The 25177-nt window shown below is 40.6% G+C and overlaps 1 protein-coding gene across 2 annotated transcripts; it reads left to right on the top strand.

Moving 5' to 3' along the window:
* The first annotated feature begins 852 nt into the window (after positions 1–852).
* ppp1r12c (protein phosphatase 1, regulatory subunit 12C) lies at positions 853–23258 on the top strand. Of its 2 annotated transcripts, none has more exons than XM_047366131.1 (20): positions 853–1182; positions 4709–4883; positions 5750–5880; positions 6344–6462; positions 7937–8096; positions 8882–9026; positions 9101–9175; positions 9254–9333; positions 9588–9700; positions 9775–9842; positions 10752–10912; positions 11035–11122; positions 12951–13074; positions 14959–15074; positions 17818–17867; positions 18712–18742; positions 19036–19140; positions 19339–19389; positions 19685–19735; positions 22202–23258. In XM_047366131.1, the coding sequence occupies exons 1-20, from the start codon at positions 989–991 to the stop codon at positions 22286–22288; spliced, it is 2124 nt and encodes a 707-aa protein (XP_047222087.1). In that variant the 5' UTR covers positions 853–988; the 3' UTR covers positions 22289–23258. The 2 variants fall into 2 exon arrangements, with proteins under 2 accessions (XP_047222087.1, XP_047222086.1); XM_047366130.1 differs by having other exon boundaries at positions 854–1182; positions 19036–19149.
* The last annotated feature ends 1919 nt before the right edge of the window (positions 23259–25177 follow it).

The following is a 25177-nucleotide window of genomic DNA, read 5'->3' as shown; positions in this document are numbered from 1 at the left end:
TGGTAATGGTGTTTTTTTGGAGTGCCTCATATACTTAAATCTGCTGCTCAAACCACAGATGCATTTTCCTAACTAATGTTGCATCGTTTAAAAGGCAAAAATGCTTTCCAACGGTACAAGATTTATCGCCAAGAAGCATTGTTTCAAAGAAGCAATGCTCAAGTAAATAAAAATTCCTTATTTTTGTGCTAAGTCCAAATAAACAAGCAACTTGCCAGCAGAACTCTGAGGTCAGGTAACCTGCTGCGTTTTGATGTTCCTAGGACTCGTCTTGTGAGCGGAAGAGACAGAGCTTTCTCCGTTGAGGCTCCCAAACTTTGGATTGATCTTCCAATCACTGTAAAGATGGACAACACGTTGAATTACTGTAAGCTCTTTTAAATACTCATCTTTTTAACTTGGCATTTAATTGCAGCTGAGTAGGAGTATCGGTCTGGTTTTATCAATAGTTTTTATTTTCTTATCTTTTTATTGTTTTAACTGCTATTAGTCTATTAATTTTACTATAGATGTAGTTTTGCTTAGTTTACGTTTCGTTTCTTGCATTTTATGGACATGTACAGCACTTTGGGTGTGTAAAGTACTCTATAAATGAAGCTCGGCTGATTGATTGAATACGTGCGTCATCTTTAAAATCTCCTAACACAAAAAGATGAGTAAACTCTGTGTAGCGCAGTTCTACCTCCAGCTCTGTAGTTACTGTGTATCTGTAGGTTGCAAGCTTCAAACACCACAATGGCAGGAAGTGCAGTGCGTGCACAATGCGCGGGCACGTTTCCCCTTTCAAAACATCGACGATGACGTCACGCAGGCAGTGTCCTCACAGTATCGCGGCGCGTTCCCGACGCTCTCGAGCACGAGCCAGGCTCACACCGCCTGTTGGATCAGGAGCTAGAACCAGGAAGCGAAAGTATACACATGGAGGGTGTGTCTGGCCCCGCCAGCACAGGTTTTATTTTTAAAAACACCGTCCTCCGCGGTTAATTTAATGGGGGACACGGCTAAGACCAAGCGGCGGGAGCAGCTGAAGCGCTGGGCCGGCTCCTGCACCGACAGAACATCGGACGTTCCCCGGCGGAGGTGGCGGGGCGATGCCGAGGCCGAGCCGAGCTGTGACCCGCCGGTGGAGCAGCAGCCGGACCCAGCGGGAAGAGATGAAATCAGCCCCATCCCCAGTGGACGGTGAGGACACAGCTCAGTCAAACTGTTGGACATCAGCAGAAAAGCAGCCTAATATATAATCAGGAGTTATCTAATCTGTGTGTGAAGCAGGGTTTTGCTGTCTGCCACTCTGCTGAACCAATCTCGTTTTATCTGCTCTACATGCTTATTATTGATTTTCTGGGGAATATTGTTGTTTAGCCCCGTTTGTTTTCATCCAGTGTACCTTTAACACATTTACCACTGTTTTTTTTAAGCAGGGGTGGACTCAGTACTTTTGGGGTTTCATCACTTTCCTTGTTTCTCAGATTTTGAAACCTTTTTTAATCTGAACCTGGCTGTTCAGATGCCCCCATCTTTCTGTACATTTTGCTTCCTGGGAACGAAACGGGTGCTGGTAATTTCATGCCTTACACACCCTGACCCGCCTTGGAGACATTTTGTGCCCACTGGCAACCAATGATTTAAAGTAATAGTCTACAATCTTCTCATAGTCTACTGTAAGGAAATGTGGTTATGTGACTCTGATAAACTTTACCTATCAGAAGGTCGTTGCTCGGAGCTGTCTTGATTTGGACAGGTGTCAATATTTCTCATATATTGAAAGAATCTCTCAGAGGTCTGACCTTTCAACTCCAGATTTTAACTAATTCTTTTTTTACTGAGGACTGTAACACATAAGAGCAGAAATGTGCTTCAGTGTATTGATTAAGCAGTTTTGAATCCAATAGAAAATAAAGAATTTCCAACATAATCCCTATTGCATCAAACCATATGTCGCTAACTAATGAGGTTTTCTGAATCTCAAACAGGTTGGTGTGGTTAGGGACTTGAGATAGTTATTGTTCTTTGTTTTGGTGAATTTTATGAGTCTAGAAAACACGCTGTTCTTCAGATCACTGATCAGAGCTGATCAAGGGAAAACAGGCTTTTCCCAACTCAGAATAACTGACTGGCAGATCTTTAGAAATAATATATTCAGAAAATTAAATTCTCTTAAATTAAATAATACATAAGAGTTGTGCAGTTTTATCTGACTAGATTTCTTCCAGCATTGCCCTGGGTTTAGCTCCATCCATCTTCCCATCAACTCCGACCAGTTTCCTGTCTCTGCTGAAGAAAAGCATCCCCACTGCATGATGCTGCCACCACCATGTTTCACTGTGACAATGATGTTTTGAGGGTTTAGTTCAGTATTGGTTGTCTGCCCCACAGTGTTTTGCTTGTAGGCCAATAAGTTCCATTTTGGGCTCATCTAATCTGAGGAGATTCCTTCACATGCTTTCGATGTCCCTTATATGACTTGTGACAAGCTGCATCTGGCCAAAGGACCTGTTTAAAATGGATTTCCACTTTTTTCAAAAACATTTTGCCAGTTTAATTTAGGAAAAACTCATAAAATAGTAGTTTAGCACCAACAAGGTTATTTCTTATATAACAAGGAGGCCTGGATTGACCATGGATGACGCATCTCTCATGTCTTTAATGAGATCCAGTTTCTTAAGGACTCGTCATTAGCTCTAGAAACACTGCGGCTGGGAAACCTCTGGTCTCTTTTTTCAATGTTTTTTGTGGTCAAGCATTTTGCTTTGGCTTTTTTGTTATTTAAAGAAAATCCTGTTTGGTTGAATTGATTAATCAGAGCAGTATTGTACCAGTTTTGTTTGCTAACCTCAGTTGAATGCTTAGAGACTATTTATCATCCATATATCAGAAATTCCATCTCTTTTGAGTTTGGTTTTGTGCTCGGTGATTAAATCAGCAAGTGCACACAACCTTGTAGAAAGAAATGTCTGTCCTTCAGTATTTCAGGGAGATTTGCACAGGAAGTATGTTTGCTGAAAGCTATTTGCTATCCTCTGGCTTTTATATTATTTTCAGACTTGCTGGGGTTCGAGTTTGTCTTTGAGCACTGACAGTGAACTGCTCCTATGCTTATGACAAATGCACGGTTTGAGCATCATCTGGAGGGATGCTGTGACCCCGCCATCTTGCCCTTCCAGTTTGGCTCCTGATCACTTTCTTCAGACCCGTCGACTTAAAGGAAAAAATGCTCACTTGGTTTCTGATGTATTCAAACCCACTGCAAGTGTCAGAATATCTGCCGGTGGTCATAATGTTGTAGCTGATTGGTTTACAGATGTTTACATTCTCCTGTGCTTTTAATAACAGATGTTAGCCGTTCTTCTTCCAGGGTTGACCATTCGCCAAGAAAACATGAATTTTAAAACAAGAAATAGATGCAGACGTTTAAGTCTTCTTTGATGGTTTTCTAATCCACACAAGGTCCAAATTACTCTCAAAGATCCAAATATATACATCCACCCCCACTTAAATTGGGTTAAATGACCTTTTATAAGCTGCAGTTCATAAACCAAAGGTTTTCATCCGTAAACAAGCTTTTAGGAATAATTCTGGCTGCATATTCGACCACTTTTCTTAGAATTAGAGCTCATTTGAACTGGTTTTCTTCCAAATACTTAGTGTTAGCCTGTCTTATTGATTTTTAAACCACTTTTTTTATATGTGTTTAGTGCCTGCTCAAACATGGACAGGTTGAAGCCAAACTGAAGAGTTTTATGTTCAGATGAGACAAAGATTGAGCTTTTTTGGCCACAATAACAAGCCTGTTTGTACGAGTCAAACCTAAGCAACCAACTGTTGAGCATGGTGGTGGCAACATCATGCTGTGGTTGGTACTGTCTCATTACACAGAGTGTATGGATTAATGCAGATGGATGGAGGATTATCTCCAAATTCTTCAACTTAACCAGAAATCACCAGCTTGATTGTTGAACCTTTGACTCTGTTAGATGTTCAAGTAGGACAATGATCCCAAACACATCAAAACTGGTTTTCTAATCAATAAAATCAATAACATAATCTGTCATTAAGCTTCTGGATCTATCATTAAGCCTGATGTTAATGCATGTGGTCAGGGTGCAGCTTTTAAGGGACATTCAACCAATTATTGGGTTGGGGAGGCATTTAACTCTTTATAAAATTAGTCCCACATTACAGAATGGTTTATTAAAATCATAAAAAACCAAACGTTATTATGACATTCATACCTGTTTGTGATCTCCTGTCTGGGACTGTGAGACTTTAGTGGCTTCCAGTTGGTCTATAGCTGAATGTGACACATGGAACAAAATGTGTCTGCTGAGTTTTTTAGTTTGCTGTTTGCAGATATGTCTGATAAACTGCCGAGCTTCAGAAACACGCTGCTTCTTTTTGGTTTGGTTGGTTGTAATTGAGTTTGTCGCACCATTTGTCTGTTTCATGCAGAGGTGCTGCCACTGTCTTAGAAGGAGACAGAAAGAAGGACAGAAATGTCTGAGGAGACACAAAATAAAATTTTCAGTTTATTCAGTTCATTGCATTTGCCTTTTTGTGAGTCAGCATATAAATGAGAAATCGCTCATCAGTCCTCTACCATCCAGCGTTCCAAAAAAAGAGACAAAGATGAGCATTTCTGGTCCTGCTGGGTAGAGTTAGTCACCCAGTTACTGGTGAAGTGGTAATAGTCATGTTGGTCCTGTTTTAGGAAGAGGGTGAGGTTCGACAGCGCTGCTGAGTTCCTCGCTGCTTGTGCCAGCGGCGACACGGAGGAGGCCAAGGCTATGCTGGAGGAGACTGAACAGTCCAAAACAAGGAACGGGGAGAACCTGCCAGACATCATCAACTGCTCCAACTCTGATGGCATCACAGCACTGCACCAGGTAAAGCCTCTTCCTCCTCACGTAGGGCTCACTGTCATTTATAGCCAAGGTTAAAGGGTTGCTTTCATGCTTCCTGTTTCACAAGTTGCCTCAGTTTCTTGATGTCTTAATAAAGCGTGTCGTAAAGGTCTTGCCCAAATAACTGCAGGATTACAGTGAAAAAGGCCTCTTAAACAGGGTGTTTCTTTAGCAAGTGTCTTTCCAGCTTCTTTTAAGGGGGACATGCTCCTCTGCTCGACAACACAGACAACTTATTTAAAATGTTAATAAGATAAATGCGATCTAGGCATATAAACACACTCTATAGGTTGTTTGTAATGAGATGAAATGAATGCAGCATGGCAGGTACTGAGAAGTGAGTTGTGGGTGAGGGATTAAATACAGGTCTTGGTTTCTCTGTGTGACAGAGCATAGCTGGGAAATGAAGTGCCTCGGAAAGGTTAAACGACGCCTGGACTTTTTCACATTTTTACATTTTTTGGTTACAAACTTAAATGTATTTGTCGAGATTTTCTAAACAGTTCATTTTGGGTGTTGTCTGACTGGACTCCATGTTGTCTTCTTGAAACAATTGTTTTCCTCTTGCCACTTTTACATCTACACCAGATTTGTGGAGTGTAGCAGTCGCCCCTTTGACAGATTCTTTGCACTACTTTGTGTTATGTTTTATTCCACTAACTCCCACTAACATACATTAAAGTTCAAGAGGTAGAGTACTTCTGCAAAACCCTGCATAAATAAAAGGAATAAATAAGTTGGTTGTGACTACAGTTAAAATGGATACTATGTAGCTTAGAAAAAAGTTTTTCTTTAAATTTTTGCTTGGTCTCTGTTATGTTAATTTGTTTTGTTTTTTCTGTGCGCAGGCCTGCATAGACGGCAGCATAGAGATCGTGACCTTCCTGCTGGAGCGCGGCGCCAACGTAAACCAGGTTGACAGTGAGGGATGGACGCCGCTGCATGTTGCTTCCTCCTGCGGCTACCCTGACATTGCAGAGTGTGTAGCAGACTCGTCTAAACGGTTAAATCAGTGCAGCACATTACTCTTTGCCACTGTACTGAATGTCAGCGCTCAGCGTGGGTGCCAGAACAGTTCTGCACTCAACAATACTAACATTGTTGTCATCTGTGACAAGATAGCACTTCTGCTAAAGTGCGAGTGGCGCGGCACTCAAACGCATGCAGCTTTAAAGATTTAAAAACGAATCTGCTTTTTCATTTTTTTCTTGCTGTAGCTTGTTGTTTGTTGGTCTGTTTTCTCTCACTTTGGAGGTTTAATTTATGAGGATTGTGTCATCAAACTGGTGCCTTTAGCACCAAACCCTGGAACCAATTTAGTGGGAAAACCCTGTTATTAGCACCAAAAACATGGATAACATGATGGAGGGATAGAATGAGGAGCTCCTGGTCTAAAGACATTTTGTTGAACAGATTCAGACATATTTACTCTTTTTCCTTAGATATCTTCTTCAGAAAGGTGCATCTCTTACTGCTGTGAACTGTGATGGGGATGTTCCTCTGGACATTGCTCTGGATGAGACCACCGAGTCCCTTCTTCATAACTACACACAAAGACAAGGCGAGTTCTTAGCCTGCAGGATGTTCATGTTCTCCTTGTTGTTGCGGTAGAGAAATTTGGACGACACAGTGCTATGTTTTATTACAATATTTGCTTCAGTAGTTGCAAATATAAAGCTTTTGTTGCATTTTACAGCAGTCATCCTTGGATATTCGGATAGGGAGGAGAGTCGTGCATCTTAAGACAATCAAGACCTGTGATATGATTCCAACAGCCCCAGTTTGTTGTTTATTAGTTGTGTTTGTCTGTCTTGTCTTGTCGTCTAGTTCTGTTTATATGTTGAGCTAAAAGAAATGGACTTCTGTATTTGACAGTTTAACCGTTGCAGTAAATATCTAATTCTGGCCTTAATAGAAAAACAAAGGTATAAAGAAGACATAGCGGGTTTATTTGTGGTAAAATACTGGATAGATTTCTTTCTGTCAAATATTTATTATATATGACTTAAAGTTGTTGTTATGGAACTTAATGTGATTTAACTGATCCTACAAATTTAACATAAAAGGTAAAAATGTTATTTGTGTCGAAATATTTCAGCTGTTTAATGTATGAATACACAATAATAGTAATAATAATAATACTATAATAACAATAATATTTTAATTGTTGTAGTTTTATGATTTATTCTTTCCCATTTATCTATTGTTATGGCATTGATAATAATTCCTATTATTGTTTTCTATATTAATATTAATTTAATTATTTTTAGGATGCTTCTGGTTAAATAGCTTCAGTTAAGATGAAAGATGGTCCTAAGCATATTGCATATATATAATATATAATGTTATATATATATATATATATATATATATATATATATATAAACGTGATTTTCCATTCCTTCATTAGGTTTTATAGTACAGTGTTTTTTACAGGAACCTCTAAACATTTAATATAAAACTTCTATCGAGCTTTTTAATAATTATAATTTACCAGATTTTCATGCAGTGCATTTAAAATAAACATCTAACAAACTGCTAAAACCTCTAGGGCAGATTAAACAGTGTAAACCGCATGAAAATAAACAGTTCAAACTGATTTGCTTCTCATATCCATACTATACATGTAAATTCATTCATAGTGCAGAACAGAAATAAGCTGAGATTCCCTCTTGTTGTCTTTGAATGAGTCAGTCCTCCGTCACACAGTTGGCGTCTTTGTCTGAGGCGATCCGTTCTGGCTCCAGCTCCTCCTGGTTGCTCTGCCGCCAGTGTTTAGACTGGATTGTGCTTGCCTCTGTGTTGTGTACTGAGGAGCTTTATTTGTTTTCTCAGACTTGAATGTGTGTTTGCATCTACATTGTCTGGGTGGGAGTTTAAACTCTCAAAAGATCACATGAATTTAAGGGCAAACTAGCAACAACATTGATCAGATGAGGTTTATCCATTATTGAGCCAGCAATGATTCCTCAGTCTAACAAAACTCTTGGCATCTTTATTTTTTCTGTGTTTTCTTATTCATTTCTGGTGTGCAGGTGTGGACGTGGATGCAGCGAAGCGTAAGGAAGAGGAGCAGATGATGTCAGATGCCCGGACCTGGCTGAACGAGGGTCCGCCTGATGATGTCCGACACCCAAGAACCGGCGCCACGCCGCTGCACGTCGCTGCAGCTAAAGGATACGTGGAGGCTCTGAAGTAATATACTATTACTCATTAGGTCAACGCCTATTTATTTGAAAACCACATTTAAAGCAATGTTGCGATTCATCGATCTGGTTTTCAGGATTCTTAAACATTTTTCATCTAAAAATTCCAGATTTTTCCAGCTTTAAATTTATTTGAACTGTTTTTAAAAATAAAAATAAACATTCCAACAAATCAATGGAGATATTTCTACATTAAGTGGATTTTATGTAATGGAACCTGCAATTACCAGAGACTGACAGACAAAACGGCAAGGAAGGAATGAAGGGCACAAGAAAGTGACGGAGGGAAGGACAGAAGGAATGAAGAAAAGGACAGACAGAAAGAAAGAGAAAAATGAAACGGGAAAAATGGTGGAAGGATGTAAGAGAAGAGGATAGTAATGGAGGAAGGACACTAGGAAGGAAGGAAAGATGCAAAGAATAAATTTAGCAAGGAAGAAAAAAAACAAAGAAAGTAAAAAAGAAAGGATACAGGGCTGGAAAGGTGGAAGGACAAAAGAACTACTTGAGATCCAAAAAGAGAAGGACATAAGGGAACTACAGTGAGAATTAAGGGTGAAAAACATAAAGACAGGACACAAGGAAGGGAGGACAACATGAAGGAAGAACACATCTTTCAGATAACAGGAAAGGGAATAAAGTTGCATTCTTTTGTTCTCTCTTTTTCATACTTATCCAGACTTGGAAAAATACTTAAATGAAATTCCAGACTTATTCAGACTGCAGTCGAACCGCTGAGTGTCTCCAGCTCTTCTGTCTCTTTTGCCCTTGCAGGATACTGTGTCAGTGCGGACTGGATGTGTCGGCCACAGACTTTGACGGCTGGACGCCTCTTCACGCTGCAGCTCACTGGGGCCAAGAGGAAGCATGTCGCATTCTGGCCGAGCAGCTGTGCAACATGGAGGCTCGCAGCAATGGGGTGAGGCCCGGACGCACCTCTGAGTTCAGCCTGTTTCTGCCTCCATTTAATGTTTGCTTGCCTGATTCCTGCAGGGCCAGACACCATTTGATGTAGCTGATGAGAGTGTTTCAGAGCTGCTGGAAGAGTTATCCCAGAAACAAGCCAATGTGAGAATGAGTTTATTTTAATTTAATCTAATACATTTTCTTTGGGTCTAAATAAGGACTTTTTTTTCGCTCTTTCAGTGGCGTAACGAGCGGTCGATATCGGAGAGGCAGAACCAACCAGGCTTCAATGCTACAAATGCACTAAACAAGCGACGGAGGTTAATTTCATTTTTCACTGTTTGAAATCATTATTTACATTCGACGCCTTTTTAGGTTCTTGTCTGTGAACATGGTGCAATAAGATTCACTGTAATGTACCCTACATTCAAGCATGTTTTACTGTCCGTAAATGGATTTGGACAGCTTCTAATAAAACCTGCTTGCAATAAAGGAAACGGGCTGGAGTGTTTTCAGGTACTGTCGAGCTGAGGTTCCTAATTTTTACCCATTGCCTCCCTTGTTTTGCATCCAGAACGTCTGTGTGCAGGATGAGCAGTAAAGACAAGATAAACGTCCAGGATCTGTCTAAAGAAAGGGGCATTTCAGGAGGCCTGGACATGAGCGAGGAGAAGGAGAGCAGTACTGGTAAATCAGCTCGGCCCAAAGTTCTCCATCTGTTTGATCCACATCTGACTGATCGTTCTCATCCTCCTCTGTAGAAAGCTCCACCGTGTCCAGTCCAGACGCTGAGAGTGTGACCACATCTACCATCAGTCCTGCGGAGAAGGTAATAATCCAGCCACGGTTTAGACAAGGTCTTTTTTTTTAGCTAACTAGTTTCTCAAAGTGGCGACCCGGTCTTAATTTAACACAAAACCCCAAACAAAATCTTCATATTGAAAAAAACATATAAAGCGGTACTTCAAAGAGCACAGACGGATGAAAATAAAAGCATGAGAACTTTTGAATAGCAGTTTCCATCATCTTAACCTGAACCTAAAATGTTTCTTTAACTGGAGGATTTACTCAACTAAAAGTTGAAACAAAAGTCCGTAATTCATTTCAAATCTATTACAGTTAAAGTTTAAAGACCTGTAAAAGATCTGTAGAGTAATTTACCATCAAGAAGAATCCAAATAGATGACCAGGGTATAAACTTACCCCAGTAAACTGTCCCAGGGGAAGGTGGTACTTCTGGGTTCACCGTGAGTGTAGCTAGTCCCTACAAAGCGCGGTTCACTACGGCTCTACTCTCTTTTTAGGCTTTTCCATTAGTAACGTTTGGAACCGTTACTATTTTTAATACCTGCTTGCTTGCTGTCCACACGAGTCGACCCAACTGAAAACGCAACGTCAGAAGACTGTTGGTCACTAGTTGGGTAGAGGGCAGTGTCACTGGTCACAGCTTATTTTAATAACCAATATCTTCAACCGTTAAATTGTTGTACACCGGGCTTATTGTATATATGGCCACTATAGCAAGTTAGCCATAGGTAGCGTTAGCTTACCCTCACACATCATCTATCTCGTACCCTTTAGTTTGATATCGCTCCATGGCTTCCCTCTCTCATCCAGAAGGTTTCGTCTTGCCGCCCGCAGCCTCTCATGCTCTCGTCTTTCACTCTGAGTCTGACAGCAGCCATAGACTGAGCAGCCGGTCCTCCATTGTTGTTGTGTTTCTGTCACTTTCTCCCAGGAGAAAGCCGAGGATGAGGAGCAAAAGGAGGAGGAAGAGGAGAAGGAGCAGGACAAGGCAAGCCGCACCGCCAGAGTCCAGCCCACTCCTCAGACCAAGGAAGCTGCTGCCGAGAACCCCAACGCTCCAAACGCAGACAAGAAACAGCAGCAACCCAAACAGTAACTCATGCCCAGCTCCACTTCTGAGTTTTCCCTTTACCAACACCTCTGCCCTCCTTTCAATGCAGTACTTAAATGTTCTGGAGTACGCAAACTGTAGATGTAATCATTTTTGTGTTCAGATTCCAGGCCGCAGACAGAGACGAAGAGTCCGAGTCCCAGAGGAAAGCTCGGTGTCGGCTGATGCGACAGTCCCGTCGCCTCACTCAGGTACTTCTTAGGAAAAATGGATACTGCCTGTTTACCACCAGATTTACTTCATGACATAAACAGTTTTTAAAGTAAACTCCCATTACTAGACAGAGGATGATGTTTTGATTAAGATGCAGTGAATCGCTGCTTTTTTCTCCTCTTTTAAGACAGACCTGTCTTATCATGATTTATAATGTATGGATCAACCAACCAATCAATCCAGATGCTCCCAGTAAAATTACAGAAACAGCTTTACTTTCATGCGTAATTTAAATAACAAGGAAAAATATAGCATGGAATTAAATAACATAGAATAACCTATTAATTCATACCATCTTTAGTCCTACAAAAAATAACAAAAGTAAAAACCACAATGAGAGATCATTTAGTTTAGTGAAGAGATTTTAGTTTTCTAACACAAATAATCAAGAGTTACCTGAAACATTTGTTCATTTTCATTTTTAGAAACGATGTTTTGTTACCTAACCATCGGGGTTTATCCTTTCACCTCTGACTTGATGTTAAACAGATAGGGGAATTATCAATTTACTCGTAGTTTTTCCCCCAGTGTCTAAAATACAGCAACCTGAGTTAAACGTTCAGTTTCTTGACTTGAAAATTATTGGAAAATCAGCCCTCTAGTAAACGTTTAGCCTTGGATATGACCAAAACATGCGGGTACAACTACAGGGGCTTCGACCTGCTGGTTTTACAAACTCGTTTTCTTTTGCTTTATTTTTGTAGCCCGTTTCATGACCTACTACCTGACTCAGAAATAGACACCGTGGCATTTTACCTTACTACATTACTTCCTTTTTCTGTTTCCATTTGCAGGAAACAACCACGCTTATCTAAATGAATCTTTTTCAGTCAGCCCTAACGTTTTCTGCCTGAAACAGTAAACACTTTTCCTCAGCATCAGTAATTTGGATCATTACCCTTGTTCTCAGGTCTTTGAGTGTTCAGATCTGTCAGATTTACTTTCATCGCTCATCTCACCTGAATCGCTCTCTGTTGGCTGATTAAATGGTCTCTTTAACTTGTCTTAGACTTGCAAATGTTTTAGAGAATTATTTAAACATTTTCTTCCCAAATATACAGTAATAAGCAAATTGTTATTAGCAGCTTATTGTCAGGAGTACAAGGACCTATTATTTTGGCCAACAGTGTAAATGATACCCTGACCCAACTGGTTAACTTTGCTTTTAAAAAAGCGGAAATATTTCTCAAATGAGCTGTTATTGTGTTTTTACAAACGCTGACACTGTTGTTGGTGTCCCTGGTAAAGGTGACGATAAAGAAAAGGCTTAAATTAAATTAATCTTTTATTGTAGCAGCTTAAACTCACACTGAAAGTTTTTGGAAATTCATTCTTTAATTTAAGCATATTTATTCAGTGCAGACAAGGCCCATGTTGAGAAATAGTTTCTGTCATTTATTATTTTACATTTTTATAAAACTTAGGTTTACTGTTACGCTCCACCAGATTTTATTTCTCTTAAAATGTCCTCCTTCTAAAAAGGCCCTGAGGGCTTTGAAATAGAAAAAGTCCCACAGCATTACAGATCCTCTACCCTACATAGCAGTGGGCATCAGGTACTTTTCCACATAATCATTAGTTTCTTTCCAGGCCCACCTGGAGAGTTTGTTCGTGAAAGACTTCCGCGTGAGATTAATCTTCTTACCGCAATAAAAAGACCGATTTATTATTTCACGGCTTTTCGGATGTCTGCCTCAGATGTTCCAGCGAGGAACTGTCAGAAGCTGCTGTCAGCCGCTAGTAACTCACGTGTCTGTGTGCAGCCAAAAGCCCACTGGGGGTTTTCTTTTCTTGTGTTGGTGACAGGGTGTGACTTTGACTGAGCTGAAAGAAGCGGAGAAGAGTGTGGGGAAAGCTGCTGATCCTCCTCCTCCTCCTCGAAACGTCCAGTCGGTGAGCCCCATCATCACCGTCACGCCTGCTGAGCGGGGTGAGTGATTATGGGAAGGTCCTCAGCTGTTTGACTAAAGAGTTCCTGGACACTTGGTTCAAAATGTGTTCAAATTACATTTTAGTATTGGTGTAAGGGACCTCTATATAATCTGAGTTTTATGGCTTTGCACTGTAAATAACATGTGCTTTAGTTATATCTAGATATATTTAATACAAGATGTTTTATCCCTCTGATTCTGGTGTTTGTGTCACAAAGCACTCTGGTAAATATGTTAAATTATATTGACTTGAGATCATCGATTAAGGTAAATTAAACCTTTCGAGCCTCAGTTGAAGCCTTAAGTGATGAAGACAACAACTGAAGGCTTAATTGGAAATACAGCTAAAGAAGATCAAAGGAGCAGGCAGTTGTAATTGTTCACTTTCTGAGCCTTCAGTCGTCAGCCGCTGAAAACCGAGGACAGTTTCAAATGAATTACAACAAATATTCATGAGTCTGGTGAATTCAGCTCCCGGTGGTTCATATTTTTTATAACATCCGATGCAGATCAGTTTTGTTATGTTTAATTTTAATGTGCTTTTCTAGTTTCTACGGCTACCAAATGATCAGATTAACAGTGAGAGGGATTTTCCGCAACTTAAAATAACTTGAAATGCACTGATCAGAATCTTGTGATCTTTGGTTTCATGGAGTTTTACCCTGCTGACACAGAGTTCAACCTAATCCTACATTATCAGAAGATATACAAACAGCATTAAACACATTTTTAGTGCCTCCTTGCTGCGAGTGGCCTTTTAGTTATTTATAATGAGAGTAGTTGCCGTGTCCAGGATTGTTCTACATTTAGCACCATCAACTCTGACCAGCTTCCCTGTCCCTGCTGAACAATAGTTTGTTCTTCATTAATCTTCATTAATAAAGAATAAAAAAAAATTTTTAAATATGGGCTGCTGGGGCTCACCTTATGTAGCTTGTTAACCAGCGATACTTAACAGGAAACTACAGCCACCTTCATGTAACAGTAAATCCGTATGTTTGCCGTTTATTATTAAAAGTTCTAACAAAGCTAAATGAGTAACAGTCAACATTATCAGATACATCAAGTAAAAATGAGAGGTGAAGTTTTAAATCTGCTGAATGTTATACAGTTTTAAAAATAATTAATTTTCTTGCGATAGGACACAAGTTCATACTGTCTCTTGTTTCCGGTTATGTAGTCTGACTTCTGTTTACTGTAAGTACCCATCTACCATTTAAATCCAAGATGTGTGAAGCACATTGTAGGTGGACTGCTGCTCTTTTGGCAAGGAAGTAATGTTTTCTCACATGCCCTAAAGGGCCATCGCTGCTGCTGTGGACAGCTTGGTGTGTCTCAGGGCAACCGCACTGTTGCTCGGTGCTTTTTGCACATCATCTTGTCTTCCTGTCATGATTTCATCACCCCGTTTAAAAACTCCACCCATGTTTGTCTGGCATGTAGGGGAACTGATCTCTTCCCCTTCTGATATATCTAACAGAACTGGAGCATAAATTAAACTGCAAACTGATGTCTAGTTTTTCAGTACTTCTTTTTTTAAGTGAATGGTTGTTTACAAGAAGTGGGCTTGATAGTATTAAAGGGGGTGGGGGGTGTCAATCAAAATCCAGAGAAAGGGCCTTGAGAAAGCCTGGAGAAAAACTGAGACGAATTTAAAAGATAGCAAGAATGTATAGCTCCACATAGCATCTGTTACATAGTTATAAGAGGTAGAGTTTAACCATAAGCTGACCACTTCCTTTGCCGCGCACCGTCTTTCAAGTGCACACTTATTCCAATCACTTCTGATCCATAAAGTCCTGTTTTGGAAAACAGCCCCTCAGGCCTTCTTGCTTCAAAATTTGAGTTCACCATTATCTTCTCTCCATCTGTGTTCGTTTCAGACAATGACCCGGCAAAGCAGGTGGAGTCAGAGGGGGATAGTCGTTTAGGAGCGAAGGACAGGAGGAGAGGGAGGAAGGAGAGACGCTCCACCGGCATTGTTCCGCCGGTTTCAGAGGTAAGAAGCCTGCAGACCTAAACTGCAGACAAGCGGCGCCTGGCCTTCAGTAAATAAATCAGTTTTTGTGGTGAAAGGAGAGGACAGCAAACCAGTTCATCTGTAAGATGATGTAACTGAACGTGTGATGTGAATCATTTAGGCAAAAGAGGGACATCTCACAGTGGAAGTTACGAGATGTTCTGCACAAATGTTGTCGTGTTTAGTACAGGGAGGGGAATCAGGAGAGGTCATAATGTTATGTACATTTATCAGACACAATCACGTGCGCCCTAATACAGTTTTATAAACAGACACCATTATTAGTTGTCCTGTGGACAGATTCTACCACCTAAGCTGTGCATATACAGGTCCTTCTCAAAATATTAGCATATTGTGATGAAGTTCATTATTTTCCATAATGTCATGATGAAAATTTAACATTCATATATTTTAGATTCATTGCACACTAACTGAAATATTTCAGGTCTTTTATTGTCTTAATACGGATGATTTTGGCATACAGCTCATGAAAACCCAAAATTCCTATCTCACAAAATTAGCATATTTCATCCGACCAATAAAAGAAAAGTGTTTTTAATACAAAAAACGTCAACCTTCAAATAATCATGTACAGTTATGCACTCAATACTTGGTCGGGAATCCTTTGGCAGAAATGACTGCTTCAATGCGGCGTGGCATGGAGGCAATCAGCCTGTGGCACTGCTGAGGTCTTATGGAGGCCCAGGATGCTTCGATAGCGGCCTTTAGCTCATCCAGAGTGTTGGGTCTTGAGTCTCTCAACGTTCTCTTCACAATATCCCACAGATTCTCTATGGGGTTCAGGTCAGGAGAGTTGGCAGGCCAATTGAGCACAGTGATACCATGGTCAGTAAACCATTTACCAGTGGTTTTGGCACTGTGAGCAGGTGCCAGGTCGTGCTGAAAAATGAAATCTTCATCTCCATAAAGCTTTTCAGCAGATGGAAGCATGAAGTGCTCCAAAATCTCCTGATAGCTAGCTGCATTGACCCTGCCCTTGATAAAACACAGTGGACCAACACCAGCAGCTGACACGGCACCCCAGACCATCACTGACTGTGGGTACTTGACACTGGACTTCTGGCATTTTGGCATTTCCTTCTCCCCAGTCTTCCTCCAGACTCTGGCACCTTGATTTCCGAATGACATGCAGAATTTGCTTTCATCCGAAAAAAGTACTTTGGACCACTGAGCAACAGTCCAGTGCTGCTTCTCTGTAGCCCAGGTCAGGCACTTCTGCCGCTGTTTCTGGTTCAAAAGTGGCTTGACCTGGGGAATGCGGCACCTGTAGCCCATTTCCTGCACACGCCTGTGCACGGTGGCTCTGGATGTTTCTACTCCAGACTCAGTCCACTGCTTCCGCAGGTCCCCCAAGGTCTGGAATCGGCCCTTCTCCACAATCTTCCTCAGGGTCCGGTCACCTCTTCTCGTTGTGCAGCGTTTTCTGCCACACTTTTTCCTTCCCACAGACTTCCCACTGAGGTGCCTTGATACAGCACTCTGGGAACAGCCTATTCATTCAGAAATGTCTTTCTGTGTCTTACCCTCTTGCTTGAGGGTGTCAATAGTGGCCTTCTGGACAGCAGTCAGGTCGGCAGTCTTACCCATGATTGGGGTTTTGAGTGATGAACCAGGCTGGGAGTTTTAAAGGCCTCAGGAATCTTTTGCAGGTGTTTAGAGTTAACTCGTTGATTCAGATGATTAGGTTCATAGCTCGTTTAGAGACCTTTTTAATGATATGCTAATTATGTGAGATAGGAATTTTGGGTTTTCATGAGCTGTATGCCAAAATCATCCGTATTAAGACAATAAAATACCTGAAATATTTCAGTTAGTGTGCAATGAATCTAAAATATATGAATGTTAAATTTTCATCATGACATTATGGAAAATAATGAACTTTATCACAATATGCTAATATTTTGAGAAGGACCTGTATCTCTGCAGCACCTCCAGAGCTTGCATGGCTGCTGCTGTGATTAATGCTCTCCTCCTCCAGCCTGTCAGCTTAGGTGGACAGTCGTGTGTTTACAGGTGTACCATACTGTTCTACTTTTTAAAAAGTGGATTGAACAGTGCTCTATGAGATGCTCAAAGTGTGGGATCTAGCTTCATAACCTAACTCTGCTTTCAACGCCTCCAGAACTTCCTCACTGACCTGCCTGCTGTGTTCCTTGGTTTTCAAGATGCTGTTTGTTCACTAATGTTCTTTAACAAACCTCCAAGGCCTTTACAGAGCAGCTGGATTTATATTCAGATTAAATTATAGAAAGGCGGACTTTGTTCATTAGGTGAACTGGTCTCCATTAGCTGCCAGGTTATTAGCGAGCCTACATGGACAGAGTTGCAAACACCATGGATGAAATATTCCCATCTTTAGAGGTAATTACTGAGAACGAAGCTGCTGCTCCATGCTGCTTGCTTCATGTTGGCATCGGCCAGAGTACACCCCGCCCATCAGATCCACATCAGTAGTGTACCTGCATGTGTTTGTACGTTGCATCAATCTGCAGATTGTAGACGTAGTGTGAAAATAGTCACTAGCAGGTAAATAATTTTACTACCAGGGTGTTTTGTTTTTATGAAATCTGTATATGTGTATTTAGTGAATACATCCCCTTGTGAAAGCTTTAAGAATTAAAAAAAGTTGAATTTGGGGTGCAACTGTGTGCTTAGGTCAGGTTAGAGGCTGAGTTTACACTCTAAATGATCTGTTTTTCAGAGGGATGATGGTGAAGCCCAACTGGAAGATACAAACAGCAACAGCACTGAGTGAGTCTTATGTTTGAGTCATATTACCAAATGTTAATGACAATAATTGACATTTTTTTAAACGCAACCAAAAGAAATTTTATTGTTTGCATTTTTTAGGATTGTTTTGTGATGCTGTTGGTTTGAAAGGAGCATTACAGTAGAGGACATTTTAAGAAATCTGAGATATATTTATTTCCAAGTAGTCAAATACAGCTGTGACTATTTGGAAAGACAAGTTAACAAGTGCAGGCCAATTGAATAAAAAACAAACGGGAGCATGTATGGGGAGAACAGAGGTGGACTGAGAATAGAACCCTGAGGGACACCACAGGTGAGGAAAGCTTTAGATCACAGCTGTCAAACTCCGGCTGTGTCTCTGCTTCAGCACTCCTGAATGAAATAATTAAGGAGAACTTGAGTGCATGAGGAAGCAGTTCATTCATTTGATTTTGAGATGTTGCAGGACACCAGCCCTGGAGGACTGGAGCAAACCAGTCTAACGGTGAAGGTCTCTTCTTTTAAGTAGGATGTAAACCATTGATGAGCAGTTCCATTAATCCCAACGCATTTGTCCAGTGGTTATATGGAGGTCAGAAACTTGTTCATCGTTTAATTCAGAAGCCTTTTGTGGCCTAAAATGGCTGGGTGCTGAACGAAAACGACTGACAAGACATCCAATGAAAAAAGTTTTTTTAAGGCCTTCAGAAAACCTGAAAACCTTTGGTTTGATAATTTTTTAAAGATTACTAGGACGTCCAACTGTTTAAAAGCTAAATATTACTATAGGGCTGACTAATGGTTAGAGATGATGGTACTATGGAAGATGTTTATAAGTTTCTTGTGTATGTGTTTCTTTTCCCAGAGGGAGAGATTTGTCTGCAGACTTCAAAACGGTAGGTGAAACTCTTCCTGTACATCCCTGAGAAACAGTCCTGAGGGCTGAGAGTAAAATACAGTCAGACACATCTGGGACAGGAATGGCAACCAGCAGGCCTCAAGGTTAAATGAGCAGAAACACCCGACAGGCTGCAACTCCGGAAAATAATTACCACACTCACTAATGGATTATCAGTCAACGTTCTGAGTTTTTAAAATTTCTCAGCTCCGTACCGCTTGTTCTGGCTCCTTCTGCGGTAGTTTATGTTAACGTTGCAGCTCTCTGACTGTTTGTCGTGTTTCCTCTCAGCTGTACATCAAGGTACTGCAGGAGAACATGACTCTGAAGGACAAGCTGCAAGATATGGAGCTGCAGCTCAGCCAGAACAAAGTGGAGCTGGAGAGGCTGCGACAGGTTTGGCAGGTTTGCTGCTTCCTCTGACCTTTGTGTCTGTGTTCGTGTCGTGATATTTCAGAATAGACCATTCAGAAATGTTTCTATTTCATGCAAGTCAACAGTGTATGAACAATAACTACTGTTTAAGTATTTAATGATTTAATGAAATATCTTCGGGTGATATTTGTGGAAAAAGACACTTTCTCTGTGTTGCAGAGTCAGGAGAGCAGCACTGAAAGACCAGCACTACTTGAGCTGGAGAGATTTGTAAGTGTACCTCAGTGGTTTATTTTAAACACCCAAAACAAAGCTAAGCTGCCATTTCCTGTCCTTCAGCCTTTAAGCTGTGGACACTTCTCTGCCTTTGCACTCCAACTCTGCCTTGTAAGGTGTGATACATTTACAAGTCTGCTGCAGAGAATGAGCGTACGTTAACAGCTCTGCAGTTTCAGTGGTGCAAGAAGCCCACGTTGTCTGAACTTGTCTTTTACAGCAGAAGCTGAAACATTTTTACCATGGCTGCTTCAGCCTCATTGCTGATCTTTCCATATTTGGTTCACAGGAAAAACTGGCCCTCCAGAGGAAAGCGGTGGAACTGGAGGATGAGCTGAAGGTACAAGCATTCAGTCTCATTCCTGCTTTTCTGCTATTTTTGGATTATTTATAGAAAATAAAGATTAGTAACAGGAGTTTCACGTTTGTACCGATCATGAATGTTAAACAGTCCCAAGTCTGTTTAACATCTTGGTTGCTTTTTCACGGTGAAATGAGGATATGACATCATCGTTTTAATGATTTAAAAGAACAATTAGGTGCACACATATAAATGTAAAGTGGATTTTTCGCTAATCCACAGGAGGTCAAAATTATACATACAGGCTCCAATATTAGAATAGAGTGGTTGAACGTCCAGGTAGAAAGAGGACAGAAGGCTACAGAAAGCGTGGTTGGTTCTTGAGCATTGAATTATTTTTGGTTTTCTTGTTTTTATTTTGTATAATTTTTATGGTTTTTTTTTTTTTCATTCTAGCCTTTATTTAATCGGGTGAGTCAGTTGAGAACCCGTTCTCATTAACACTGAGGACCTGGCCCAGATGCAGTAACAAAACAATTTAGATCATTTCAAACCACAAGAGACCAATAACAAAAAAAGGAAAAAAACAAACGATTTCGCTAAATGAAACTCTAGAAGAGACTGAAGTGCTGAGTAAATATAGCTGCATATTAAGTTATTGTTTTGTTGGTAATACATTTTATTTTCAGAGAGTGTTGGGGATGCTATAAAGGCAAAAGAATAGTGATTAGTATTATCATCTCTGTTATCAGAAACAGTATTGCAATCACATATTCCTGATGTCATGCAAAGTATTTATACTCCTGTCAGATTTAGGTTTAAAATAATCATGTGCCAGGAAATTCCCTTTGGGATACAATATCTTTTCTGCCAAGATGTCAATTCAATTCAAAAATACTTTATTAATCCCAAAGGGAAATTAAATGTTGTTATAGCTCATATTATGAAGGTTTCTTCAAAAGAACCGTTGTAGATGCTGATGGCTGTGGGCAGGAAGGATCTCCTGTAGCGCTCCGTCTTACAGCAGATCTGAAGAAGCCTCTGACTGAAGACACTCTGTTGTTGTAGGACAGTCTCATGAAGAGGATGCTCAGGGTTCTCCATAATGTTCTTCATTTTATGAAGAATCCTTCTTTCCACAATGATCTCCAGAGGTTCCAGAGGAGTCCCCAGAACAGAACCAGCCTTCTTTATCAGCTTGTTGAGTTTTTTTAAGTCCCTGGCTCTGATGCTGCTTCCCCAGCAGATGATGGCAGAAGAGATCACACTTTCCACAACAGACTTATAGAAGATATGCAGCATCTTGCTGCAAACACCAAAGGACCTAAGCTTCCTCAAGAAGTACAGTCTGCGCTGTCCCTTCTTGTAGATGGCTTCACAGTTGCATCTCCACTCCAGTCTGTTATCCAGGTGAACACCGAGGTATTTATACTCCTCCACCACCTCCACTTCTTCTCCCATAATATAAATAGTTTTTGACTTATTCCTGTTTCTCTTAAAATCTACAATCATCTCCTTTGTTTTAGTCACGTTCAACGTGAGATGATTGTTTCCACACCATGCCACAAAGGGGTCCACCACCTTCCTGTTCTCAGCTTCTTGTCCATCTCTGATCCACCCCACGACTGCAGAATCATCCGAGTATCTCTGCAGATGACAAGAGTCTGTCTTGTACTGGAAGTCTTGGTCATAATGAGCACCAGATGTTTCATACATACATTAAAAAAAATCATGTAACTAAAAGTCAAACACAGCCATCATTTTACACAAACAAAATAAAACACAGGATGAAAACCATAATTAAAAACTGAGTCATAACAGTGAGACTGTTCTGCTAAATCATTCTTTAAAAGTTGTTTAAAATAACTAAGTGGAGGTAATGAATCCACAAAGTAAAGTATTTCCTGGAGCTCATTATATACACAAGGAGCAAATATTTGGAAAGCGGACTTTCCTAACCGACCCATCAGAAGACTTTTTCTGAGGCCTGGAAACTTGGACAACCACCTTCAGACAGCTCTATCTATCTGCAGACAGCAGATAGAAGGTGGTAACTTCCCCAGGAGCGGCCCTGTCAGAGTAACGACTTGAATCTGACAGTCTGTAGAGGGAGCTAAAGATTACGGTGATGGCTAAAAGGCCTTCCAACCACAAGGATTTAGAGCTTATCATCAAAGATAAATCATCAAAATACAAGTGAAAGCATGCAAAAAGTTGGTCTGCAATTATAGCAAGAGTTTTAATTCTTTAATAACAGTAAACCTTCCTATCTGACAAAAAAACCTGCATATTAAATGTAAATCTGCCAGGAGTATGAATACTTTTAGGCCTTACTGTAAATGTGAACCACAGAACTAGATGATGGCTGAATTATTATGTAGAGGACAAGACTACCAAACTGCCCTAGTCATACCTTTTAAATGAAGAGAAATGATCCTGTAACAGCGGCGTTTCTGTGTGTGTGTGTGTGTGTGTGTGTGTGTGTGTGTGTGTGTGTGTGTGTAGGTTCTGGGGGACCTCAAAGCAGACAACCAAAGGCTTAAAGACGAGAACGCTGCTCTCATTCGGGTCATCAGCAAACTCTCCAGATGAACCGCAAATATCATAGACAGAAAAAAAGTATTACCCAACTCATCTGTTGCCCAAACTCGGAGTAAGGAAACCAGTAAGGGAGACCCAGCCTGGAACTGCAGATGTCTGGTTCAACGCCCACCAATGTGTGGGCCTTCATGTTTTGGCAGATCTACTGTTTAACAAGCTGAACTGCACCTCCTGTGGACCAACAGGATGTTCACATCTACTTTTATATTAGGTTTTTATTGCATTTTTTACCTACAATGTTTTTTGCTTTGCTTCAGTGATCCTTTGTATGAAATCTGTATTCAGAGACTTAAAGCCATGCACAGCGATAGCTCACAGTAAGGGAGTGTGTCGCAAGCCAGACGTAACTTTGCCAAAAGGGAAAGAAAAATAATCCCAGTTTTGCACATCTGTTAGATAAAAAGTGGGCAGTGTTGTTTCTCAGGATGAGTCTTTTGTTCAATGCTTACCGTTTTTAGTCGGCTGCTGTGCCAGTGGACCAAAACCCTGCATGTTTGCCTTTCCCTGCTCCTCTGTGTGCATTTCACATGTTTATATTGCAGCCGCCTGTGGGGTACATTGGTGTAAAGGCAGTGTTAAAATACTGCTGTGTTACAGACTGAGTGTTTGGGTGCTAACAGAGACATTGTGAGGCAAAGCTCAGGTTCAGATACTTCAAATAATGTTACAGTTCAGATCCCTTTCTGGAGGTCGAATCTGACCTCTGTACTGTGTGTTTTGTTGTTTTGCGACGTTGTCTGGACGCTTCTTCTTAGTATTCACCCTGTGACGGACAGCTGTTGTTCAACAGACAGGCCAGATGGGTCATCCTTTGAATGTTTACTTCCTTACGAGACAGAAATGCATGTCAAATTGTATTTTGAAGCTGTGCCTTTGGATATACATTTGTAAGTAATATTTCTATTTTGCTTTGGCATTGTACAAGGTTGAGTATAAAATACAACGTGGGCATAAACAGTTATGGATGTGTGGCTTCTTACTATTCGACTTTAACAAAAAATATTAAAGTAGGACCTATACTGCAAAATAATTTGTGCGATTACAACATCATTCCAACAGAGGGCGCTCATGCACCAGGCCTGATTTTCTTGATTCCACTTTTTTTTTTTTTCATTCAAAAAAGGTTCCTGTTTCCTCTTTTTAGTATCATAATGTGTTGTTTTTTTCTGTCTACATGTGTTTTCCAGCAAGGTTCTAGTATCTAGCGCCGCAGAAAAAAAAAAAGAAAAACGGCAAAAACATTTCAAAACTTTATGTAATAATATTCAAAATATACAGCACTAACATAAGCAGGAGGCACAATGCGACTGCTATCAACACAATAAATTCATGTCTAAAGTTTGTAGTCATTTTAGCGTTATTCTACACAGAAGGAACTGACCCCTTAATCAAATAAAGTCTTTCGACAAAAGCTTCGTGATAGTGGTGGAGGTTGCTGATGGCACTAACATTTCCGTGAAAAATAACATTGAAACAGGCACTTTAAAGAGGTTCTGATGCTGGGGGACCGTGTAATGTGTGGGTTAATACACCCAACAACCGAACAGAATGTATCCTCTTTCAGCGTAGGCATACTTGAGCTACAAAACCGCAGCGACAAATAAATATGGCGGATATGCGAAATTGCTCAACCATGATCGTATTTACTTATTTAGCTGTTCCGCAGCAAATACTGTGACGTAACAGCTGGAAAAACGTCAACCCCCAACAAAATATAAAGATATCTCCGCAGCACCTGGAGAGACTAAAATCAACTTTTCGGCTCTCCTACAGACTCTAAGTACACAACAAAATATATTCAAAGGCTAAAAAAGTGGGTTTATCATTCAAAACAGACACAGTCACATACATAATGTCCTGTTACCGGTAATAATGTGTATAACTTCACAGGATGCTCAACATTCCTCATTTTAACGCTTGTAAGACTGCGCTTTTAGTAAGTGTCATAATAATTATGACTTTATTCTCGTACTAAAAAAAAAATCTTAGTCTGGCAATATTACTCTGTCGTAATTAAGAGGGAAGGACGATTATGTTCTGTTCATACATTATTCAAGCCTGGGTCCTGGGTCCTCTCTCATGGTCTCTTCAGCTCACCAACAGGTTTTCTGCACGATTTAGGGTCTGATGGCTTTTGAAGATAATTTCTGTGATTATTTGGCCACTTGTTTTCAATCCAGATTTTGATTAAACATTTCTGGAATTTCAAAGAGTTCCTGATACCATGCTGTTTGTCAAGGAAAAAGAAACAGACCCACAGCATCACAGATTCTCCACCATACTTTACAGTGGGCATGGGGTCCACCTGTTTAATTTTTTCATACAGAAAACCCCTTAAGTTTCTTTCCAAAACGCTTACTATTAGCCTCATCAGGCCAAAGCACATGATTCCAGTTGAAGTATCTCTGAATTATAAAATCATAGTGATCTTCAGTAGCAAATATTTTACATTGAATCCAAAACTATCTCCAAATGTATGCAAAAAATTGTGTAGGGTCCCGGTAGAGTTCAACAAACTCCATGTTTATGTTTGGGAGTGGTGGCCTGGTGGTTAGAGCAGGAGGTTTGCGTTTCAGAGGGGACACAAGGGACCGGGTTCGTATCCATTGCCACTCTGGGTCCCTGAGCAAGACCCTTAGCCCAAGAATGCTCCCCGGGCGCCGCACAACGGCGGGCCACTGCTCCCTATAAGGGATGGGTTAAATGCAGAGGGTCTAATTTCCCCTTGGGGATCAATAAAGTATCAAATTTTTTTTTTGGATGGTAGGACAGAAACAATAGGAGTTTCCCAAACTGTTACTGTGGTGTTCCAGAGATGCCCAAGAACCCTTGGAAATTTCTTTGTATCCCTCCTTTACCAACAATTTGGGTCCTTGATGA

The sequence above is a fragment of the Girardinichthys multiradiatus genome, chromosome 5, assembly GCF_021462225.1.
Source record: "Girardinichthys multiradiatus isolate DD_20200921_A chromosome 5, DD_fGirMul_XY1, whole genome shotgun sequence".
Taxonomy (NCBI): domain Eukaryota; kingdom Metazoa; phylum Chordata; class Actinopteri; order Cyprinodontiformes; family Goodeidae; genus Girardinichthys; species Girardinichthys multiradiatus.
This window is presented reverse-complemented; position numbering and strand designations above follow the sequence as displayed.

Bases quoted from the DNA above. Each gene is read 5' to 3' on its own strand.
- ppp1r12c (XM_047366130.1), top strand. From the start codon at position 989: ATGGGGGACACGGCTAAGACCAAGCGGCGGGAGCAGCTGAAGCGCTGG. The intron at 5,881-6,343 runs GTGTGTAGCAGA...CTTTTTCCTTAG, and splicing joins GGCTACCCTGACATTGCAGA to ATATCTTCTTCAGAAAGGTG. The intron at 13,075-14,958 runs GTGAGTGATTAT...TGTTCGTTTCAG, and splicing joins CGTCACGCCTGCTGAGCGGG to ACAATGACCCGGCAAAGCAG.